Here is a 21,068-nt window from a genome sequence, read left to right as displayed (position 1 = left end):
TTCATGCGAATGGACAGTTTGTTGCTGGTCATTCCCACATAGAAAGCTTCACAGTGTAGGCAGGTCAGTTGGTAAATCACGTGGGTGCTTTCACACGTGGCTCTGCCTTTGATCGTGTACACCTTCCGGGTTACAGGACTGGAGTAGGTGGTGGTGGGAGGGTGCATAGGACAGATTTTACACCGGGGGCGGTTACAAGGGTAGGAGCCAGAGGGTAGGGAAGGAGGTTTGAGGATTTCATAGGGATGAACTAAGAGGTTACGAAGGTTAGGTGGATGGCGGAAAGACACTCTTGGTGGAGTGGGGAGGATTTCATGAAGGATGGATCTCATTTCAGGGCAGGATTTGAGGAAGTCGTATCCCTGCTGGAGAGCCACATTCAGAGTCTGATCCAGTCCCGGAAAGTATCCTGTCACAAGTGGGGCACTTTTGAGGTTCTTCTGTGGGAGGTTCTGGGTTTGAAGGGATGAGGAAGTGGCTCTGGTTATTTGCTTCTGTACCAGGTCAGGAGGGTAGTTGCGGGATGCGAAAGCTGTTTTCAGGTTATTGGTGTAATGGTTTAGGGATTCAGGACTGGAGCAGATTTGTTTGCCATGAAGACTTAAGCTGTAGGGAAGGGACCGTTTGATGTGGAATGGGTGGCAGCTGTCATAATGGAGGTACTGTTGCTTGTTGGTGGGTTTGATGTCGACGGACGTGTGAAGCTGGCCATTGGACAGATGGAGGTCAACGTCAAGGAAAGTGGCATGGGATTTAGAGTAGGACCAGGTGAATCTGATGGAACCAAAGGAGTTGAGGTTGGAGAGGAAATTCTGGAGCTTTTCTTCACTGTGAGTCCAGATCATGAAGATGTCATCAATAAATCTGTACCAAACTTTGGGTTGGCAGACCTGGGTAACCAAGAAGGCTTCCTCTAAGCGACCCATGAATAGGTTGGCGTACGAGGGGGCCATCCTGGTACCCATGGCTGTTCCCTTTAATTGTTGGTATGTCTGGCCTTCAAAAGTGAAGAAGTTGTGGGTCAGGATGAAGCTGGCTAAGATAGTCCATTCTTTTCATAATACTGCCAATATGTGTTGCCATGCAGTCAAAGAAAGTAAGTTCTCATTAGGTGCTTTCTGCAGACTCCAGCTTAATCAAACAACATTACCATCACCAATAAGTGGCAGTTTAGCTTTGAAAATGATGAAGTATTTTGCCTCCAGCAAAAAGCTGGAAGCCATTAGTATCCATCAAAGGAAAGGACAGCCCGTGTAAGAGTGGTGGATATTTTGCTGCTCACTAGATCTCCATCACTTCCTATGTGGAGTGCTAAATTTGTGCAGTGTGGTAAAATTTCACTCTACAGGATGACAATACATTGTTAGAAGAACTTGACTCATGGAACTTCAACAGCAAACAATTCAGCACACAGTTCAGCTAACTTGATCTTCCAATCTGAAAGCCATCCATCATGCTGGGATACTTTTTGGAGGAATACTGCTGTTCAAGGTCATCCCCCAAGACTCATACCAAATTGGGAGCAGCTTTGTGTAAAGTATGGCATTCAATTCCTATGGATCATCTTTCTTTTTCAGATCCCCATGTTAACCCTGATCATAATTTTCTTACAGCTAGTAAGTAGCTCTATTTAAAAAGACTGTCAACAGCGTAAAGTTCTGCAGAAACTCAAATTAAATATGTTTTATTAGTTTTACAAGATACTTTCAACTACCTTTTATTAACAGCACAATAGTCTAAATTCAAAAGATATAATACCTCACACACTGAATGTAAGGCATTATGTCAGTCAAAACTTCATTTCATACACAATACTGGCTTTAAATAATAACAGAACATGGAGCAGAATGGAGAGAAATGGCTAAATGCTAGCTGTGAATTAAAAACCAGTCACTACATTCATGCAATGAGATGATTTCAGGGAATTTGTTATTCCTGTAGTATAACTTAAGTGAAGAGCAGAGCACTATTACCTACACTTATTCAAAGTACTGTCTAAAACATGCAAAATGATCTTCCGCAGAAGAATGTGTTAGAGAAATTATCCTTATTATCAAGTTGTATTTATACTCTGTAACCAATCACTTTGTAACACCATTTGGTTTAATTATTGGAAATGCTTTGTGGAAGCATAAATAAAGCTGTTGTTACTTATATATGTAAATTTCAATTGCTGTTCTTAACTCACAGTTACTCGCAACCAAAAAATGTCTACATGTTTTATAACTTCTGACAAACCAAACTGTAACAGGATTCAAGAGTGAGCTGTCAAAATATTGGACAATATCTATCTTCCTAACTGTGTCTCAAAATGCAGGTATGTGTCAAATTTTGGCATTCCTATAAGGTCAGTCATATTTTTGCACCCCAAGGACGTAGCTGAAGAAAATTAAGGTATTTCCCTCTGCCACTGCCAGAGTAACAGGTCAAGTCAGATGGCTGAGCAAAGTTTCACCAGAGACATGTGCCTATTGCAATGAGTATTGCTACCAATGTGCCACGGCAGTTATCTCACATTGTCACCACACACACTGACTGGGGGTACAACAGTACTGAAGCACCTGAAAGCCGTAGTCACACATATTGGATGACCTGGTTACTTTACATCTCATCCACAGACTTCTTGTGGCTTACATGATCAAAACTGATGTAGTAGCAAAGCAAGGATGGGCCAAGGCCATACAAAAACTCAATTTTTAGTCAAAGGCATCTCCACTCAGCTGATCACCTGTCTCAAGGATGGACCTATGTTGATCCACGAGTCAACACGGTTCAACCAGTATCCTCTTCAACCTCTGACACTGCTAGCTGTGACAATGCTGCTTGTGTCAAATTCGACACTGTGGACTTGGTGCTCACCACTTCGGGGCCTACTTCAGTCAGTGCCCGCCTTCCATCCTGTAAGCGTCCGGCTCTTGCCTGGAGACATGCAGCCACTCAGCCACTGTTGCCTATGCAGACAAACTTCTTACTGTCTGCCTTTGCACACATTGGCAGACTTAGCTGCTGTGAGCTGCCTCTTCTACCCTGGATCTACAGGGCAATCCGGCAAGCCTCATCCCAAGCTGTTCGGCTGCCACTAAGCAGTGGGGCTGACACAGAGACCTCGCCATGCTGGGATGGGGATCTCCTGGTGCCACTGGGACTGACCCCATCACTCACTCGCCCACTACCTGCTGTGGCCATGTGCCACATACTTACTGTGAAACCCCCTTCAACTGGGCATGTCCTATTTACATATTGTGGGCACCAGCATCCAGGGCAATGACACAGCCGATGTTCTTTGAGTAATAAATGAATGGTTTTTCAATGTTTTTTCCCTGATGTCTCAGCAGGCATCTAACAGCCATGCACTCACAGTTGCGCTGCAAATATAGCCTTCCGTAGTGATATTCCAGCATCGTGACCTCAGTCTAGAAAGATCCATGACCCACCATAGCAGCTGATCAATCTGGTAATTACAATATATATTCTGATCTATTGCTATCTTATTATCAGCAACATCAGGAGGGAGGGTAGATGACACCAGCAAAAGTGCAGAAGTAATATGGATGAATATGGTAAAAGACCATAATCCATGGGAAACTCTAGTGTACTCCTTAATCCAGCACACTATACGAAATCCCAGATGATATTTGTGAAGCAACACGACGTTAATTCCCTAACTCACAGTTAAATCACTACTTATGTTACTGAGTTATAATTTGAGTAAAAATTTGCCCTAACTCTTTTACACTCTTAATGCCCATGCATAGGTCACACCCATCTACAAGAAGTGATCCACAAAATATCATCCAATATCCTTGATATCAATTTGTTGTAGGATCATAGAACATATTCTGAGCTCGAACATAATATGGTATCTTTAACAGAATGACCTCCTCCATGCCAACCAGCACTGATTCCAAAAACATCAATCATGTGAAACCCAATTTGTTCTTTTCTCACATGACAGTGAAAGCTTTCTATCAAGGCAATCAAGTAAATGCAGTACTTCTTGATTTCTGGAAAGCATTTGACTTAGTGCCACATGTAGACTTAGTGTTGAAAGTACAATTATACGGCATATCAAGTTAAATTTGAGACTGGATTGAGGAGTTTGTGGTAGTGAGGACGCAGCATGTTATCTTGTATGGACAGCCATTGTCAGATTTTGAAGTAGCTTCAAGTGAGCCCCAGAGAAGTGTGTTGGGGCCCTTGCTGTTCATGTCATATATTAATGACCTTGCAGATGATATTAATAGTAACCTCAGACTTTTTGTAGATAATGTAGTTACCTATAATGAAGTAATGTCTGAAAGAAAGCTGCATAAATATTCAGTCAGCTCTTGATAATATTTCAAAGGGGTGCAAATATTGGCAACTTCCTTTAAATGTTCAGAAATGTAAAATTTTACACTTAAAAAAAACATAATATCCTATGACAATGAGTCACAGATGAAATTGGCCATATCATACAAATACATGAGTGCAACACTGTAGGGATATGAAATTGAATAATATAAGCTCAATTGTGAATAAAGCAGACGGTAGACTTCAGTTTGTTGGTAGAATACTGGGGAAATGCAATCAGTCTACTAAGGAGATTGCTTACAAATCACTTGTGGGACCGATTCTATAATATTAAACACATTTGTGGGACCTGTATCAAACAGGACTAGCAGGGGATATTGAACGTATAAGAGAAGGGTAGCATGAATAGCCACATGTTTGATCTGTGGAAGTGTCACAAAGATACTGAAGGAACTGAAATGGAAGACTTTTGAAGACAGATGTAAACTATCTCAATAAAGTATATTAATAAGTTTCAAGAACCAGTTTTAAATGATGACTCTAGCAATATACTGCAGCCCCCTACACATCACACACGTAGGAATTGTGAAGACAAGCCTGGAATGATTACTGCACGCACAGAGGCATTCAAATAAACATTCTTCCTGCACTCCATACATGACTGGGATGGGGAAAAAACCATAATAACTGGTACAATATGGCTTATCATCCACCATGTACTTCATGGAGGTTTACAGAGTACAGATGCAGATGTGATTTTCCCCACAATTACGCTTGAAAATTTAACATTTTTCAACTTCGAAGTCCATATCAGATTAGTGAAATATAGCCCAGTTTAGTCCATAAGATTCTTGTGTATCTTCAGCTGAAGGCAATTTCAGTGGGGTTCCTTAGGAATCACATGTCTATGATGCCCCCTGACAGTGGTTACAGTTCAAGTTCTTGACAACAGAATACAGTGATCAATGACTGACTATAAAACAGTAGTGTTAGTTACCCTTCCTAAAAAATTAAAAAAAAATCCATTGCTTGTTGTGAAAGCCTTTCCGCGGAGTTCTTAATATGCTGTTTCAGAAGGTCAACTGTTTAGAAGTTGTCTCATTCACCCTTTCAACAACAAACCTTTCAGAAGCTGTAGCCACTACCTGTTACTAGTGTTCTGGAATAAAAATTTCTCACTGACAATAATGTACAGTTTTCCCAATGATGCCAAATTCCTGATAAAAGAAATCTTGTTAAAAAAAGTCCACTCAGCAACTACAGTTTCAAAAACTGTATCATCCACAACCAAGAGATAGAAATTCATACCTGCAACAAGAGGTAAAATTTAAAACAACCCAGCAAGCGACAAATAGTTTCTTGGCAGCCCAAATAAAATTCATCCATACTCTTAATAACCATTACCTAAGCGAATATATTTGCAATTTTCCCTGCAATTATGCTTGAAAATCTTATCTCTTAAAACATTTTCAACTTCAAAGTCCATATCAGCATATATATTTATCACTTTTGAGCCACAGCATACTGCCAAGGGGACAACATTTTGAGAATAATTTGGCTATGCAGTTTTATTTTCCTTAGCAACCAAGGAATACATTTTAAATCAGGCTGGGCTACTTATTTCTTCTGCTAGATCTCTGAACCTCTCATCACAACTTATATCCCATGGTATGTCAACACAAGAACTCTTACCCACTCAATGATGTAATCAACTCCAGGTACCCAAAAATTGTACTTACCTCCTTGGCTTTTAGATGTCTCCATTTTATTATGGATCACGTAAGTGTGTGCTAGTGACAGGAGTAAAGAAAATTAAAATGATGAAGTGACTCCCATATAGCATATTTCTATTGACATTACTTTAGAAAAAATTGCTTTTCAGTAGCAGAAAGTGGGATAACTGTTTCACACCTAAAGCATACCCGAAGCAAAGTGCACATATTTATTGCAAACAATATTGGAAGATGATTATACAAAGAAAATGTCATGACAGCAAGAGAAAGCTTTGAATACCTAAAGTCAGATTAACAAAAAGTAAGCTCACTTTTAATATACAGGGTGTTGCAAAAAGGTACGGCCAAACTTTCAGGAAACATTCCTCACACACAAATAAAGAAAAGATGTTATGTGGACATGTGTCCGGAAATGCTTAATTTCCATGTTAGAGCTCATTTTAGTTTCATCAGTATGTACTGTACTTCTTCGATTCACTGCCAGTTGGCCTAATTGAAGGAAGGTAATGTTGACTTCGGTGCTTGTGTTGACATGCGACTCATTGCTCTACAGTACTAGCATCAAGCACATCAGTACGTAGCATCAACAGGTTAGTGTTCATCAGGAACGTGGTTTTGCAGTCAGTGCAATGTTTACAAATGCGGAGTTGGCAGATGCCCATTTGATGTATGGATTAGCACGGGGCAGTAGCCGTGGCGCGGTACGTTTGTATCGAGACAGATTTCCAGAACGAAGGTGTCCCGACAGGAAGACGTTCGAAGCAATTGATCGGCATCCTAGGGAGCACGGAACATTCCAGCCTATGACTTGCGACTGGGGAAGACCTAGAACGACGAGGACACCTGCAATGGACGAGGCAATTCTTCGTGCAGTTGACGATAACCCTAATGTCAGCGTCAGAGAAATTGCTGCTGTACAAGGTAACGTTGACCACGCCACTGTATGGAGAGTGCTACAGGAGAACCAGTTGTTTCAGTACCATGTACAGTGTGTGCAGGCACTATCAGCTGCTGATTGGCCTCCACGGGTACACTTCTGCGAATGGTTCACCCAACAATGTGTCAATCCTCATTTCAGTGCAAATGTTCTCTTTACGGATGGGGCTTCATTCCAACGTGATCAAATTGTAAATTTTCACAATCAACATGTGTGGGCTGACGAGAATCCGCACGCAATTGTGCAATCACCTCATCAACACATATTTTCTGTGAACGTTTGGGCAGGCATTGTTGGTGGTGTCTTGACTGGGCCCCATGTTCTTCCATCTACGCTCAATGGAGCACATTATCATGATTTCATACGGGATACTCTACCTGTGCTGCTAGAACATGTGCCTTTACAAGTAAGACACAACATGTGGTTCATACACGATGGAGCTCCTGCACACTTCAGTCGAAGTGTTCGTACGCTTCTCAGCAACAGATTCGGTGACCGATGGATTGGTAGAGGCGGACCAATTCCATGGCCTCCACGCTCTCCTGACCTCAACCCTCTTGACTTTCATTTATGGGGGCATTTGAAAGCTCTTGTCTACGCAACCTCGGTACCAAATGTAGAGACTCTTTGTGCTCGTATTGTGGACAGCTGTGATAGAATACGCCATTCTCCAGGGCTGCATCAGCGCATCAGGGATTCCATGCAATGGAGGGTGGATGCATGTATCCTCGCTAACGGAGGACATTTTGATCATTTCCTTTAACAAAGTGTTTGAAGTCACGCTGGTACATTCTGTTGCTGTATGTTTTCATTCCATGATTAATGTGATTTGAAGAGAAGTAATAAAATGAGCTCTAACATGGAAAGTAAGAGTTTCCAGACACACGTCCATATAACGTATTTTCTTTCTTTGTGTGTGAGGAATGTTTCCTGAAAGTTTGGCCGTACCTTTTTTTAACACCCTGTAGAAGTCAGATACCAAATTTTAGGTGGTAATGTTTATTTACTGTGGATAAATTCAATCAGAATTGCACTCTTGCAAAAAGATAAACAAGAATATTTGACATTTGTTTTTCAAAGAATATGCTCAGAAAATTGGGACTGCAGACATACTTACTGGGTTGCCTGTGTACCTTGGAACTTCTATTTAATAATATACTTTTTATGTAGGTACTGCCTAGAAAGGTCAGTATTTGTGGACTAAGCAGTTCAACTCAGAAATATTTTAAAAAAGGGAACTATTACACATTTTGTAGCAAACTTTCTAAAAGGCTATGTACACAGACTACTGATATATTCCAATAACGATAATTTATCAAAAGAGTGACATTTTAACATCACATACAGATCAGTCAATCAATAACAGTCTTCTTTAGGTAACAAGATGAATTACCAATGAAAAGCTGTGGGTATAAAGTAGTGCTTTTGACAGTGCTGTCTTCACATGCTACAGTATCAGTAAAAAAACCTTCACTTTGTTAGCATAATACATACATCACAATGTTGTTGCATCTGGTAGGGGTCCGCAATATACCGTATAAACAAAGATTTTATATTTAGTCCGCTATTGGAGTTTACATGTGCAACAATGACTTACCACTAAGTGTAACAGGAAACAAAATCTGAGTGACCCTATATTCCAGTCCGTTAATTTAAAGGCTAAGCATGTGTTGTTATAAAATTTCCAAATATAACTGAATGAAGTATTTGCCTCAAAAACAGTGTTACTGTACCTTTGGATGTTGTACTCAGCTTTGCGCACTTCTGCAGCTGTCATGGAAGCCTACTGTAGTATAGAATATGAACAAAAACTTATCTCCATGCACCAATGCAACAGGCAATGAAATAAGTATCATGTTCTAAACAACTCAAGCCTCTGTTATACTTCAAGGCAGGTGACACTTGAGGCAATACAAGACAGAAGTATTAAAAATAGATCAGTTCAAAAATGTTTTAAATTCTCTATACTTATTCCAAGTAAATAACTAGCTGCATTTCTCACAAGACAAAGAAACTACCTAGTTCCCTCTTTATTAACACCTTGATCAATGATAGTTTTCCGCTAGATTTTCACAACAAATATAAACAATATGCAGTATGTGGGCAGCAATAGAAAAACAAACAATGATTAGGTAATTAATTCAATACTTCCCAATATTTACCAAGTTTGAAGAAAAAAATTTTACTATCAAGGTAATACCTCGTCTGAGTTAACTACTAAACAATCTCGGACATCGGCATCAGGGCTGAGGGGGTGGTGGGTGACCGGGACAGGTGAGTTCTCGCCCGCTTCCTGGGCCACTTCGAGAGCACTGCCGGACTTTATTACCTCAGTTGGAGAGGCACTGTCACAGCTAACGTCGGCACTCACACAGCTCGGCATACCCGTCACCCCGCCAACCTCTGCAGGAGTCCGTGGACTACTATCGTGATCACTGGCATCCTACAAACAAGACACACACAAAGCTACAACTAAATTTACCAAAAATGGTGCAGCATACTACTGAACTTCAGAACAACAAAATGTACAGTATCAGTAGTGAAAATGTGACAATATGACAAAAAGACATTACTCAGTGGATAACATGACAAATCTAGTATCCATAGTTAATGCCAGTTTCACATGCAGTAAAAATAACACCATGTCAATGAAAGGGAAATTTCTCAGCAACTTTCCTCTCTCATTGGAGTTAACCGAGTTAACTAGTTTTGCTTCTGAGAGGGGTACAAAACGGAATGAAATGATCACAAAAACTCAGTTGTAGATAAAGCGTGTGGTAGACTCAATCTGTGTGTGTGTGTGTGTGTGTGTGTGTGTGTGTGTGAGAGAGAGAGAGAGAGAGAGAGAGAGAGAGAGAGAGAGAGATGGGGGGGATTTAGGTTTAGGGGAACTCAATGGCAAGGTTATCAGCGCCCTCGATTCATGGATAGTATACGGGGACCATGCACTAGGTCTACAAAGGACGCTAGAATATTGCTCAAGTGTTTGGGACCCACAGAAACATGGGATATTTAAATGTACACAAAGAAGGGCAGCACATATATGGTAATAGGTTTGTTTGACCCACAGAGACAGGGAAATATTTGAACTGGCCAATGTTTGAAAATGGACACCAAGTATCCCATGAAAGCCAGCATTATGAAGTTCTGAGAACCAGTATTTAGTAAGAAATCTAGAAATATATTACAACTGCTCCATATTGTTTCTACAGCGGCTGCAATATAAATAGTAATTTCAGGTATGTAACTGACAACTCATTTTTATTAAAAAATTTCTTTTGGAGGAGTTGTTATTTGTAGATGAAGAATATCTCGGCTTCGTACTTAAAAGGTGACACACCAAATTTGAGTAAGCAGCAGCTGGAAAAAATCAGCTATAGTTTCTCATTTCCAGCCACTTCTCTTCCCACTTATGCACAACATAGTACCTTAATAGTGAAGAGAGTGTATTTAGGGGCACAACAAATTCAACAAAATGATTTTCAGTATATGCTTTCCCAGATATCATCTGCTTTTCATCCTGAATGCCAATGCAGGCTGGTACCAAGTGAAATTGAACCACTGACCCATGCCTTTGTAGGCATTCAAGGATATTCTGGATAGCTTAGATTCGTTTGTTTGCTGAGTGCATTTGTTGTACAGCAGTAGACTCAAGGAGTAAGAGCTGATGAAAAATTCCACAGTCCTGGTATATCTCACTTGCTCCAGTGTTATCAAAATCCTATATAATTCTGAATCAAACACAGTAAATTTGATTGGTAAATGGATCTACAGGTCATACTCAGCGTAAATCACAGAGCAGCCATGACAGCCCCCTGTTAAGGCAGATTGTGGAAATGGTCATGTAATTGTGGTAAACATTAAGAACTATAAGACAATGCATTAATAACAACAAATCCAGGAGTGACGCCCCCTACAATTCATTAAATCTAAAATAATTCTTTACATAGCTCAGGGCTGGAGCCACCCAGTTTCTAGGTGGCTCTAACCCTGAGTTGAGTAGAGTTGGTATTTGTCAGACACTTACAAGGGGACTATGTCTCCTTGTCATCACCAATTTCGCTTAAATGTATGGTATATGCAGGGCTTGGCCAGAAATGAAAATGACAGAAGCGGGAGCTCCAGATAATGAAGCATTTAGAAAAAAATAGCATTTCTGGTATGCGTCAGACAAGGCACAAGCCACTTATGTTGTGTAGTTTCTATGCAGCAGCAGGCACAGTAGAAAGAGCACCGAACAGTAATCCAGGGGTCGTGGGGTTGAGTCTCTAAGCAGAAACTTCTTTTTTTTTTTTCAACTTTTGCATTATTCACACTGCACATTAACTGCTATAATGTCCATATGGTGTATTTATTAATATTTTCATAAAGGGCATAAAATGGAAAGGCAGAGGACATTTTGGGATTGCAGACAAATTTCCAAGAAAGGATTACACTTACAGCTTCCACATAGACTTTGCAAATAAGTTTCAAGGAAGATTGTAATTACAGGAAAGACAGGACTTCATGTTTCATCAGTTTCATGAATGTAAACCAAGTCTGTTTTCCTACAGAAACTTAAAAAGAACCATGTAATTTTAAAAATATAGTGCTTAAAAAGGGTGCGAATATGGAGAAAATTATTGCTTCCCCTGTAGTTACTATGAATATCATCCCAGCACATGTAAATCAACACCAAAACAACAAAAGCATTTAATTTTATATATTAAGTTCTCATGTATGCTTTACAATACCTTCCTGGAAATTTACTTGCAATTTCAAATTTTTCTCTGCCTTTCCTTTTCATGCCTTTTATGAAAATATTAATAAATGTAATATACTGAGCATTATATGTTGATTTATTTGCAGCATAACATAAAAATTTAAAGAGATTGTGCCTAGAGAACCACTTAATTTTAAAAATACTGAGCGGTACGGAGGATATAAAACGTAGATTAGCTGTGGCAAGGAAAGCATTTCTGAAGAAGAAAATTTGTTAACATCAATTACAGATTTAAGTGTCAGGAAATCTTTTCTGAAAGTATTTGTATGGAGTGTAGCCATGTATGGAACTGAAACATGGACGATAACTAGTTTAGACAAGAAGATAATAGAAGCTTTCGAAATGTGTGCTACAGAAGAATGCTGAAGATTAGATGGGTAGTTCACATAACTAATGAGGAGGTATTGAACAGAATTGGGGAAAACAGGAATTTGTAGCACTACTTGACTAGAAGAAGGGTTCGGTTGGTAGGACACGTTCTGAGGTATCAAGGGATCACCAATTTAGTACTGGAGGGAAGTGTGGAGGGTAAAAATCATAGTGGGAAACCAAGAGATGAATAAAGTAAGAAGATTCAGAAGGATGTAGATTGCAGTAGTTATTCAGAGATGGAAATACTTGCACAGGATAGAGTAGCATGGAGAGCTGCATCAAACCAGTCTCTGAACTGGGAAAAAAAAACCAACAACAGAGACTCGACCCCACGACCCTCAGATTATCATGTTATACTGTCTCTGTTGCGCCAGGCACTGCCTGGAAACTGTGGTAACACAAATAGTTCATGCCTGACCTGACACATGCCACATATGCTATTTTTTCTTAATGCCCAGCCATCTGGAACTCCCACTTCTGTACCTATATTTCTGACCAAGCCTTACATTCACCACAAATTTGGGCAAACTCAGTGATGATGAGTAGTTCCAGTCCCCTTGTTAATGCTGCTATGTGGTACTTTGTGTGGATGCCCTGAACACTCACAGTCCTGAAATTAGATCCTAATGAATGGCAACCAACAGTATGCCAATACTAGTGATTCTACAACCACAAGGATCTGCCACTGGATGACACATTGCAGCCCTCCAGCCTTGGCACAGAGGCCAGCCTAATATCTTCATGGAGGTTTGAGTCAATAGCCTTTATATATGTATCTCCGATCTGTATACTGTGGGTCCACAATTCAGCCAGATTAACACAACAGCTTCAGCTTCATGAAACTGGAGTAGACTCTGTCTGTTTTCTTTCAAGGACTTGTGACTAAGGTGCTTGAAGACAGTCAATGCCTTCAAGGACGTTGGGTACAAATCATTCAGTTAGGATAACTGCAATAGCTTTGATTCAAATCTAAAACTTAGAATAGCTTTGTAAGCTCAGCCGATTAAAAATGTTATAAATAGACGAGCAGATAAAAAGGAATGGCCATGGGCAGTTCCCCATCTTCAGTGGTTGCCAATCTGCTCGTGGAGAAATTTTAGGAAGAAGCGTTAGAGACAGCTAGATACAACCCCACATGCTTCTTCAGGTATGTGGCTGATACATTTGTGGAGAGTGTTTGGAACACCTTAACTCATACTACCCAAATCTAAAGTTCACTATGAAAGTGGAAAATAATGGTCTGGTTGGTTGGTTTAAAGGCGGGAAGGGACCAAACTACGAGATCATCAGTCCCTTGTTCCTAATAAAACAATACAAGTGTGAGAATAAAACAGACGAATCATATAACACAAAACGGAAAGAAAGGGAAAGCCACAAGAATTAAGGGAAGGCAGTGAACACTAAAAGGAACAAAAGAGGACAAGAAAACAACAGAGAGATGCTAAAAACAGAAGAGTAAAACATGAAAGATTACAGTTGCTGGCCAACAACGAGAATAAAATGGGAAAACCAGCCACTCTGCAACACATTAAAACCTCCACCCTAAAAGCACTAGGGTGGAGGGGACAGAGGGACAAAGGACATGTGCTGAAACCTACACAGAAGTATAAAACCCAGTCTCACGGATAAAACAAAACTAGAGCTGCTGTGGAGGCATTGTCACCCAACACCGAAGGCAGCATGCTGAGGAAGTTAAAAGTCTGCTGCAGAGCGGCTAAAAGTGGGCAATCCAGTAAGAGTTGGACGACTATCATTTGGGAGCCACAGCGACACTGAGGTGGGGCCTCACGATGGAGTAGCTAACCATGCATTAGCCACATATGGCCAATGCGGAGCCGGCAGAGGACAACTGATTCCCTGCGAGAGGACTGCATGGAAGACTTCCACACAATCATAGTCTCCTTAATGACATGCAGTTTATTGTGTGTGCTGTTAGGCCATTCCGTCTCCCAAAGCTGGAAAACCCTGCGGTGTAAGACAGAATGCAGGTCAGCTTCAGAGATGCCTATCTCCAGAAGTGGTTTCCACATAGCCTGTTTGGCCAGCCTGTCGGCAAGTTCGTTTCCAGGAATTCCAATGTGTCCTGGGGTCCACACAAACACCACGGACACTACAGAGGGTGGCGAGGGTAGCATTGGTTGATAGCTTGTAGGCTGCTCAATGAGCCAGTACACAGGAGAAATGACTCGTCAGGGCATGAGCGGATGTACTCAAGAGCACGAGATACGGCCGCCAGCTCTGCAGTGAAAACACTGCAGCCAACCGGCAAGGAGTGCTGTTCAATATGTTCTCCATGAAGATAAGCAAAGCCTAGGTGATCATCAGCCATCAAGCCATCTGTGTAAACCACTTCAGAACCCCAGAACACGTCATGAATCGAGAGGCAGTGACAGTGGAGAGCGGCAGGGTTAACAGAGTTCTTAGGGCCATGCAAAAGGTCCAGACGAAGTTGCGACCAAGGCGTACACCATGGAGGTGTATGTGAATGGACCGCAAGTAGAGGTGGTAAAGGAAAGGACTCCAGTGCGGAGAGAAGGGGCCGCATGTGAACCACAATCGTTAGCCTCGATCTGGGTCACCGATGCGAGAGATGGACTGCCGCGGGTGGGAAAAGGAGACGGTAATTCGGATGCTCAGGGGAACTATGAACGTGTACTGCGTAACTGGTGAGCAGTTGCACATGTCTGATCCCTCCACCAGTACGCAGGTCACCGGATTCGTCCTAAAAGCTCCTATCACTAATCGAACCCCACAGTGGTGCTTAGGGTCAAGTAAATGCAATGCTGAAGGCACTGCCGAACCATAAACCACACTCTCATAGTCGATTCGAGATTGGACAAGGGCTGTGTAGAGCTGCAGCGGCATACAGCGATCTGCACCCCAATTGATGATGTTCAGGCAACGGAGGGCATTGAGGTGCTGCCAGCACTTCTGCTTAAGCTGACGAAGATGAGAGAACCAAGTCAATTGAGTATCAAAAACCAGTCTTGAAATTGATATGTCTCCACTACAGTCAGTGGATTGTCATTAACGTAAAGTGCGGGTTCCAGATGAACGGCATCACACCGACAGAAGTGCACAACACACGACGTTGCGGCTGAAAACTGGAAGCCGTGGGCTAGAGCCCATGACTGCACCTTGTGGATGGCTCCCTGGATGCACCGCTCAGCAACAACGGTACAACAGAAGCCAGTCTGCATACAGAGAAGGTGAGATGGAGGACCATTAATGGCCACTAAAAAGAGAGAGACACTCAATACAGAGCCCTGCGGGACTCAATTCTCCTGGATACGGAAGGAAATATGGGACTCACCAACATGGACACGCAAAGTACGGAGCAACAGGAAGTTTTGGATAAAAATCGGGAATGGTCCTCTGAGACCCTACTCATACAATGTGGCAAGGATATGATGTCGCCAAGTCATGTTGTATGCTTTACGTAAGTCAAAGCAGACGGCAATCAGGTGTTGCCATCTGGAAAAGGCCGTTCGGATGGCAGACTCGATGGACACAAGATTATCAGTGGTAGAGCGACCCAGGCGGAAGCCGCCCTGATATGGAGCCAGCAAGCCACTTGACTCCAGGGACCAACCCAACCGCCGACATACTATACGTGCCGGATGCTCACAAGGAATGTTGGTGAGGCTGATGGGCCGATAGCTATCCACATCAAGCAGATTTTTACCAGGTTTGAGCACTGGAATGATGGTGCTCTCCCGCCACTTCGATGAAAAGACGCCATTGCACCAAATCCGGTTGAAGATGACAAGAAGATGTTGCTTGTAGTCAGATGAGGGATGTTTAATCATCTGGCTGTGGATGCAATCAGGCCCAGGAGCTGTGTTGGGGCAATGTGCAAGAGCACTGTAGAGCTCCCACTCTGTAAATGTGGGCGTTATAGGATTCACTGCAGCATGTAGTGAATGAGAGGACGTTCCCTTCCAAACACCGTTTGATTGTGCGAAAAGCTGGGGGGTAATTCTCCAATGCAGAGGCTCGAGCACAGTGCTCAGCAATGTGCTCAGCAATTGTGTATGCGTCAGTACATAACTCGCTATTTATGGTAACACCAGGGAGAGCTGTTGGGGCCTAGTACCTGAAAATATGTTTGATCTTTGCCCAGGCTTGGGAAGGTGACGTGTGGCACCCAATGGTGGAGACGTATCTTTCCGAACACTCCTCCTTCCATTGTTTGATAAGGTAGCGAACATGGGCACAGAGCCATTTAAAGGCTATGACGTGCTCCGGGGAAGGGTGCCACTTATGCCACTGTAGAGCTCGCTGATGCTCCTTAATTGCTTCAGCGACTTCCAGCGACCACCAAGGGACTGCCTTACGCCTCGGGCACCCTAAAGAGCGAGGCATCAAGTTTTCTGCCGTAGAAACAATTGTGCTAGTCACCTGCTCAGCCATCACATCAATGTTACTGTGTAGGGGAGATTCAGCAGTGACAGCAGAGGTGACAGTTCCCCAGTCCGCCTAGTTCAAAACCCATCTGGGCAGGCATTTGAGTGCCTTATGCTGGGGCAGTGACAGGAAGATGGGGAAGTGGTCACCACCACAAAGGTCATCATGTGCTCTCCAGTGGATAGATGGGAGAAGTCCTGGGCTGCAAATTGATAAATCAATGGCCAAGTAACTACCATGAGCCACACTGAAATGTGTGGCGGCCCCAGTATTTAAGAGGCAGAGGTCAAATTGCGCCAGTAAAGCTTCAGCATCTCTGCCTCGGCCAGTAAGCATAGCACAACCCCACAATGGGTTATGGGCATTAAAATCTCCCAGAAGTAGGAAAGGTTTAGGGAGTCGAACAATCAGTGCTGTTAATACATTCAGGGGTACTGCACCATCTGGAGGAAAATATACATTGCAGACAGTTATTTCCTGCGTCATCCTTATTCTGACAACCACAGCTTCAAGAGGGGTCTGAAGGGGCACATGTTCACCACAGACCGAGTTTAGGACATAAACACAAACTCCACCTGACACTCGATTATAGTCGCTACGGTTCCTGTAATACACCTTATAGCCGCGGAGGGCAGGGGTCCGCATTTCTGGGAACCAGGTTTCCTGGAGGGCAATGCAGATAGCAGGTGTAAAGCTTAACAGTTGCCATAGCTCGGCCAGGTGGTGGAAAACACCACTGCAATTCCACTGGAGGATGACATCTTGAGACTGGGGAGGCATGGAACATTCAGTGAGGCAGTTTACACCTGTCACCTGCTGCCACAGATATATTGCCTGAGCAGTCTATATCCATTGTGTCCGAGGGTCTGGTGAGATCTAGATCCTCAGCGGACGCCAAAATCTCCACCCCATCCTCAGCCGCAGAGCTTGTACGTACCGGTGGTGTGGGTGGCACCACAGTTTCCTTGGTCTTAAGGGTTTCCTGTTTGGATTTCTCTTGCTGCTCCTTAGGGTTCCCTGGCTGGGAGAACTTCACTGGCTCAGCCTCTGGGACTGAGGATGAGTGTGAAGCTGTACAACCAGCTGCTTTTGGCCTCTTCAGCCACTGGCGTGTGTCATCTTTACCACTAGAAGAAACCTGGGAAGGGAGTGACCCAAGGCAGCACTTCTTCGCAAAAGAAGCCAAAGAAGACTTAAGCTTCTCCAGATTAGAAGTGGGGATGGACGTCCTCAATGGTTGGGGCGGTGTTGGTCCCAAAGTAGGTGGTGTAGAAGCAACAGGGAGGGAAACGGCCTCCACCATCAAGGGGGTAGGTGTAGTCTTCCGGCTCTGAGAGGTGACCTGGGCTGGCGGAACTGATGGTGTCAGAACTGTTGTAGCGGGAGCGTAAGACGATGTCATACGCACAGGATGCAGGCGTTCAAATTTTCTCTTAGCCTCAGTGTAGGTCAGTCTGTCCAGGGCCTTGTACTCCATTATTCTCCTTTCTTTCTGCAGTGAGGTGACCAAGGTGAATGGTGCTCTCCGCAGATGGCACAAATGGGAGGTGGGGCACATGGAGTATTGGGATGTGATGGGCATCTGCAATCTCGACATGTGATGCTGGCTGTACAGCAGGAAGACATGGCCAAACTTCCAGCACTTAAAGCACCGCATCGGGGGAGGGATATAGGGCTTTATATCACACTGGTAGGCCATCACCTTGACCTTCTCAGGCAATTTATCACCCTCAAAGGCCAAGATGAAGGCACTGGTGGCAACCTGATTATCCTTCGGACCCCAGTGGACACACCGGACGAAATGTACACCTTGCTGCCCTAAATTGGTCAGCAGCTCATCGTCGGACTGCAAAAGAAGGTCTCTGTGAAATATGATACCCTGGACCATATTTAAGTTCTTATGGGGCGTGATGGTTACAGAAACATCCCCCAGCTTGTCACAAGCGAGTACCTTCAGTGACTGGGCAGAGGATGCTGTTTTGATCAAGACTAACCAAGATCTCATTTTGGACAAGCCCTCCACCTCCCTGAGCTTGTCCTCTAAATGCTCAACAAAAAACTGAGGCTTCATCATCGTGAAAGATTCCCCATCAGCTCTCGAACGTACAAGGTACCGGGACGAATAAGATCCACTGCCATCCTTAGCCTGACGTTCCTCCCATGGTGTGGCAAGGGAGGGGAACGATTTTGGGTTGTACTTCTGTGCGTTGATTTCAGCTCGTGATTGCTTAGAGACTGCTGTGTTTCACCACCAGCAAGAGATGATGGACTACACTTCATCGCATGTCATCTGCCCTGATGCCACCCACTCCGACCAGGGGCCCTCCCCACGGGCGCCACCCAGCCGCAGCAAAGGCCACCTGGCAGGATGGCCATTGCCGGGAGTCCCGATGCCCCAGGGGGATGGACATCTACCCCTTGGTATTAGTGGGGAGTTAACGGCACAGGCATCAGCAGAGCGATCCCTGTGTGGTCAGGGGGCTTCAACCAACAAGGCACATGGCGGCTCCACCACAACAGACTGGCTACTGTGCTTGATATCAGGTGCAAAGAAGTCCATGGTCATCATCAATGCAGGAATTGACCCTGCATAGTGGATGGTTGAAAACGCACCCAGGAAGGTGTCCCCGCCCAAGAGATGGAGAATGGGCAGGACTGCAATCCAACGATGAGAAAGTGGGCTAAAGATCTCAATGCACGGTGGACACGATGCACCTTGTAAGGTGCCCTTCGCCAATTGGATCGCTCTTCAGGAAAATTTTGAAGAATGGAGGTCAAACCCTACAGGGGAACATCACATAAAGACCAAAACGTGTGAAATTCCTTTTAGTTGCCTCATACGACAAGCAGGAATACCTCGGGTCTATTCTAACACCGGACCCACAGGGGGGAAAAGAATGGTCAGCTGAAATTTCTGGATGTTCTAGTGAAAAGGAGTGCAGATGGGCCATTTGCCCATTGTGTGCACCTCAAACCAACAAACACTGATTTATAACTGCAGGCTAGCAGCTGTCATCTCCAGCACAGAAAAATGGAGTTCTGAAGACACTGGTCCCCAGGGCACCTATCTTGCCACACTAAGATTGTTTGACATCAGAAATAAAGCATCTACAGTCAAGCACGTTCAGAAGGTCTTTCAATCAGCCACTCTACCACACGACAGAGAAGAAGAGGAAGATGAAGTAAACACTGTGGCTTACTTGTCCTATGCAGGATCTATTTCTACAGAGATCAACAGGATTCTCAAGAAGCATAACTTGAGTATGCATTCTGTCCACCTATCAAAATAAAACAGCTACTAAGAACTGTGAAAGATTACTTCAGTTTACAAACATCAGGAATTTATAATATACCTTGGCATTGGGGCATGTCCTACATTGGCCAAAATAGGACAGCGGACATCAGATGCCAAGAGTATCAGAGGCACACCTGGCTGAGACAGACGACTAAATTTCACACTGCTGAGCACTTCTGGAACTTAATCATACCATAATCTACGGAGGAGCGAGTCTTCTGGCACAACCCCCAGATACTGAGATGGTGTTGTATAGGACTTGCAAGAGATAAAGGCTGCAGAAAACCTCATGAATAATGACACTGGATTCCAACACAGCAGAGTCTGGGATCCTGCACCAGAGTTGCTAAAAGATGCAACTATGCATAGTGAAGAACTGAGTATGTGGACATGGGGAACAAGTCTCAGACAGAGCACCAGATACACCATACCGAGATTAGAACACCAGATTGCTAACAGGTGTACCAGACAGAAATGAAATGCCAGCTCACGGCTCTGTGCACCGGTTTGAAGACACTACATCTCAGGACATTTCTAGGGGAAAGAGACCGTAGGTGGAGCACCTGGAACAGGCAATGGAGGTAAAGTCAATAAATATAAATACTGGACCCATTCTACTCTGTGAGCAGTCTCAGGTAGCACCTGATGAAGGTAAGAGTCACATTGTTGAAATATTGTGCTTGCATGACACTGATATCTGGCAGGACACATGATACCTCAAGATGTCATGATGGGAACAGTTAAAACCAACACAAAGACTCATCTAACATGGCTACAACAGTCAAGTAGCTGTGGCAAAGTTGAAGGAAGAACAAAATAAACTGAAAAGTTGTCCAAGAATAAGGAGAATTTTACTGGACACATTAATACAGATTTTACACTATTAATGGCAAAGACAAAGATCAATGCATAAAACAATTGCATTGAGAGAAATCATTCTCCTACTGAAAACTGCTGCTTCCAATCTCCAGCCATGCTGTATTTAATTTTTTAGAAACTGTAACACGGTAGGATACATACTACTTTTCAATGCTGCTCAAATCACTAACTACCACATATCTGTAGGCACAAATTTTCACATGCTTCATTCACTTCACTTGTCTTATTACATGCAGAGTAATGCATTTTTACATATCTGTTTTAGTTTTAATACCACAGTTTTTACTAGGATGGTGATGTCAGATATGGTAAGCTTTTACCTTTCTCCAAATTGAGATTTTTCTTACTCAAGCATTATCACTGAATTAAAACCATGCATGACCTGGCTTT

The 21,068-nt window shown here is 43.2% G+C and overlaps 1 protein-coding gene across 3 annotated transcripts in view; it reads right to left on the bottom strand.

Annotated features, from left to right (window-relative positions):
• LOC124615731 (trafficking protein particle complex subunit 8) overlaps positions 1-21,068 on the bottom strand; it is a 283,551-nt gene that overhangs the window by 238,503 nt on the left and 23,980 nt on the right. For 2 of the 3 annotated variants that reach the window (XM_047143805.1, XM_047143803.1), the window contains exon 5: positions 9,164-9,406. The exons of the other annotated variant lie outside the window; for it this stretch is intronic. In XM_047143805.1, coding sequence (XP_046999761.1) covers positions 9,164-9,406 — 243 coding nt within the window. The remainder of the gene's footprint in view (positions 1-9,163; positions 9,407-21,068) is intronic. 3 annotated transcript variants of the gene reach the window in all.

The sequence above is a fragment of the Schistocerca americana genome, chromosome 5 (assembly GCF_021461395.2).
Source record: "Schistocerca americana isolate TAMUIC-IGC-003095 chromosome 5, iqSchAmer2.1, whole genome shotgun sequence".
Classification (NCBI taxonomy): Eukaryota; Metazoa; Arthropoda; class Insecta; order Orthoptera; family Acrididae; genus Schistocerca; species Schistocerca americana.
This window is presented reverse-complemented; position numbering and strand designations above follow the sequence as displayed.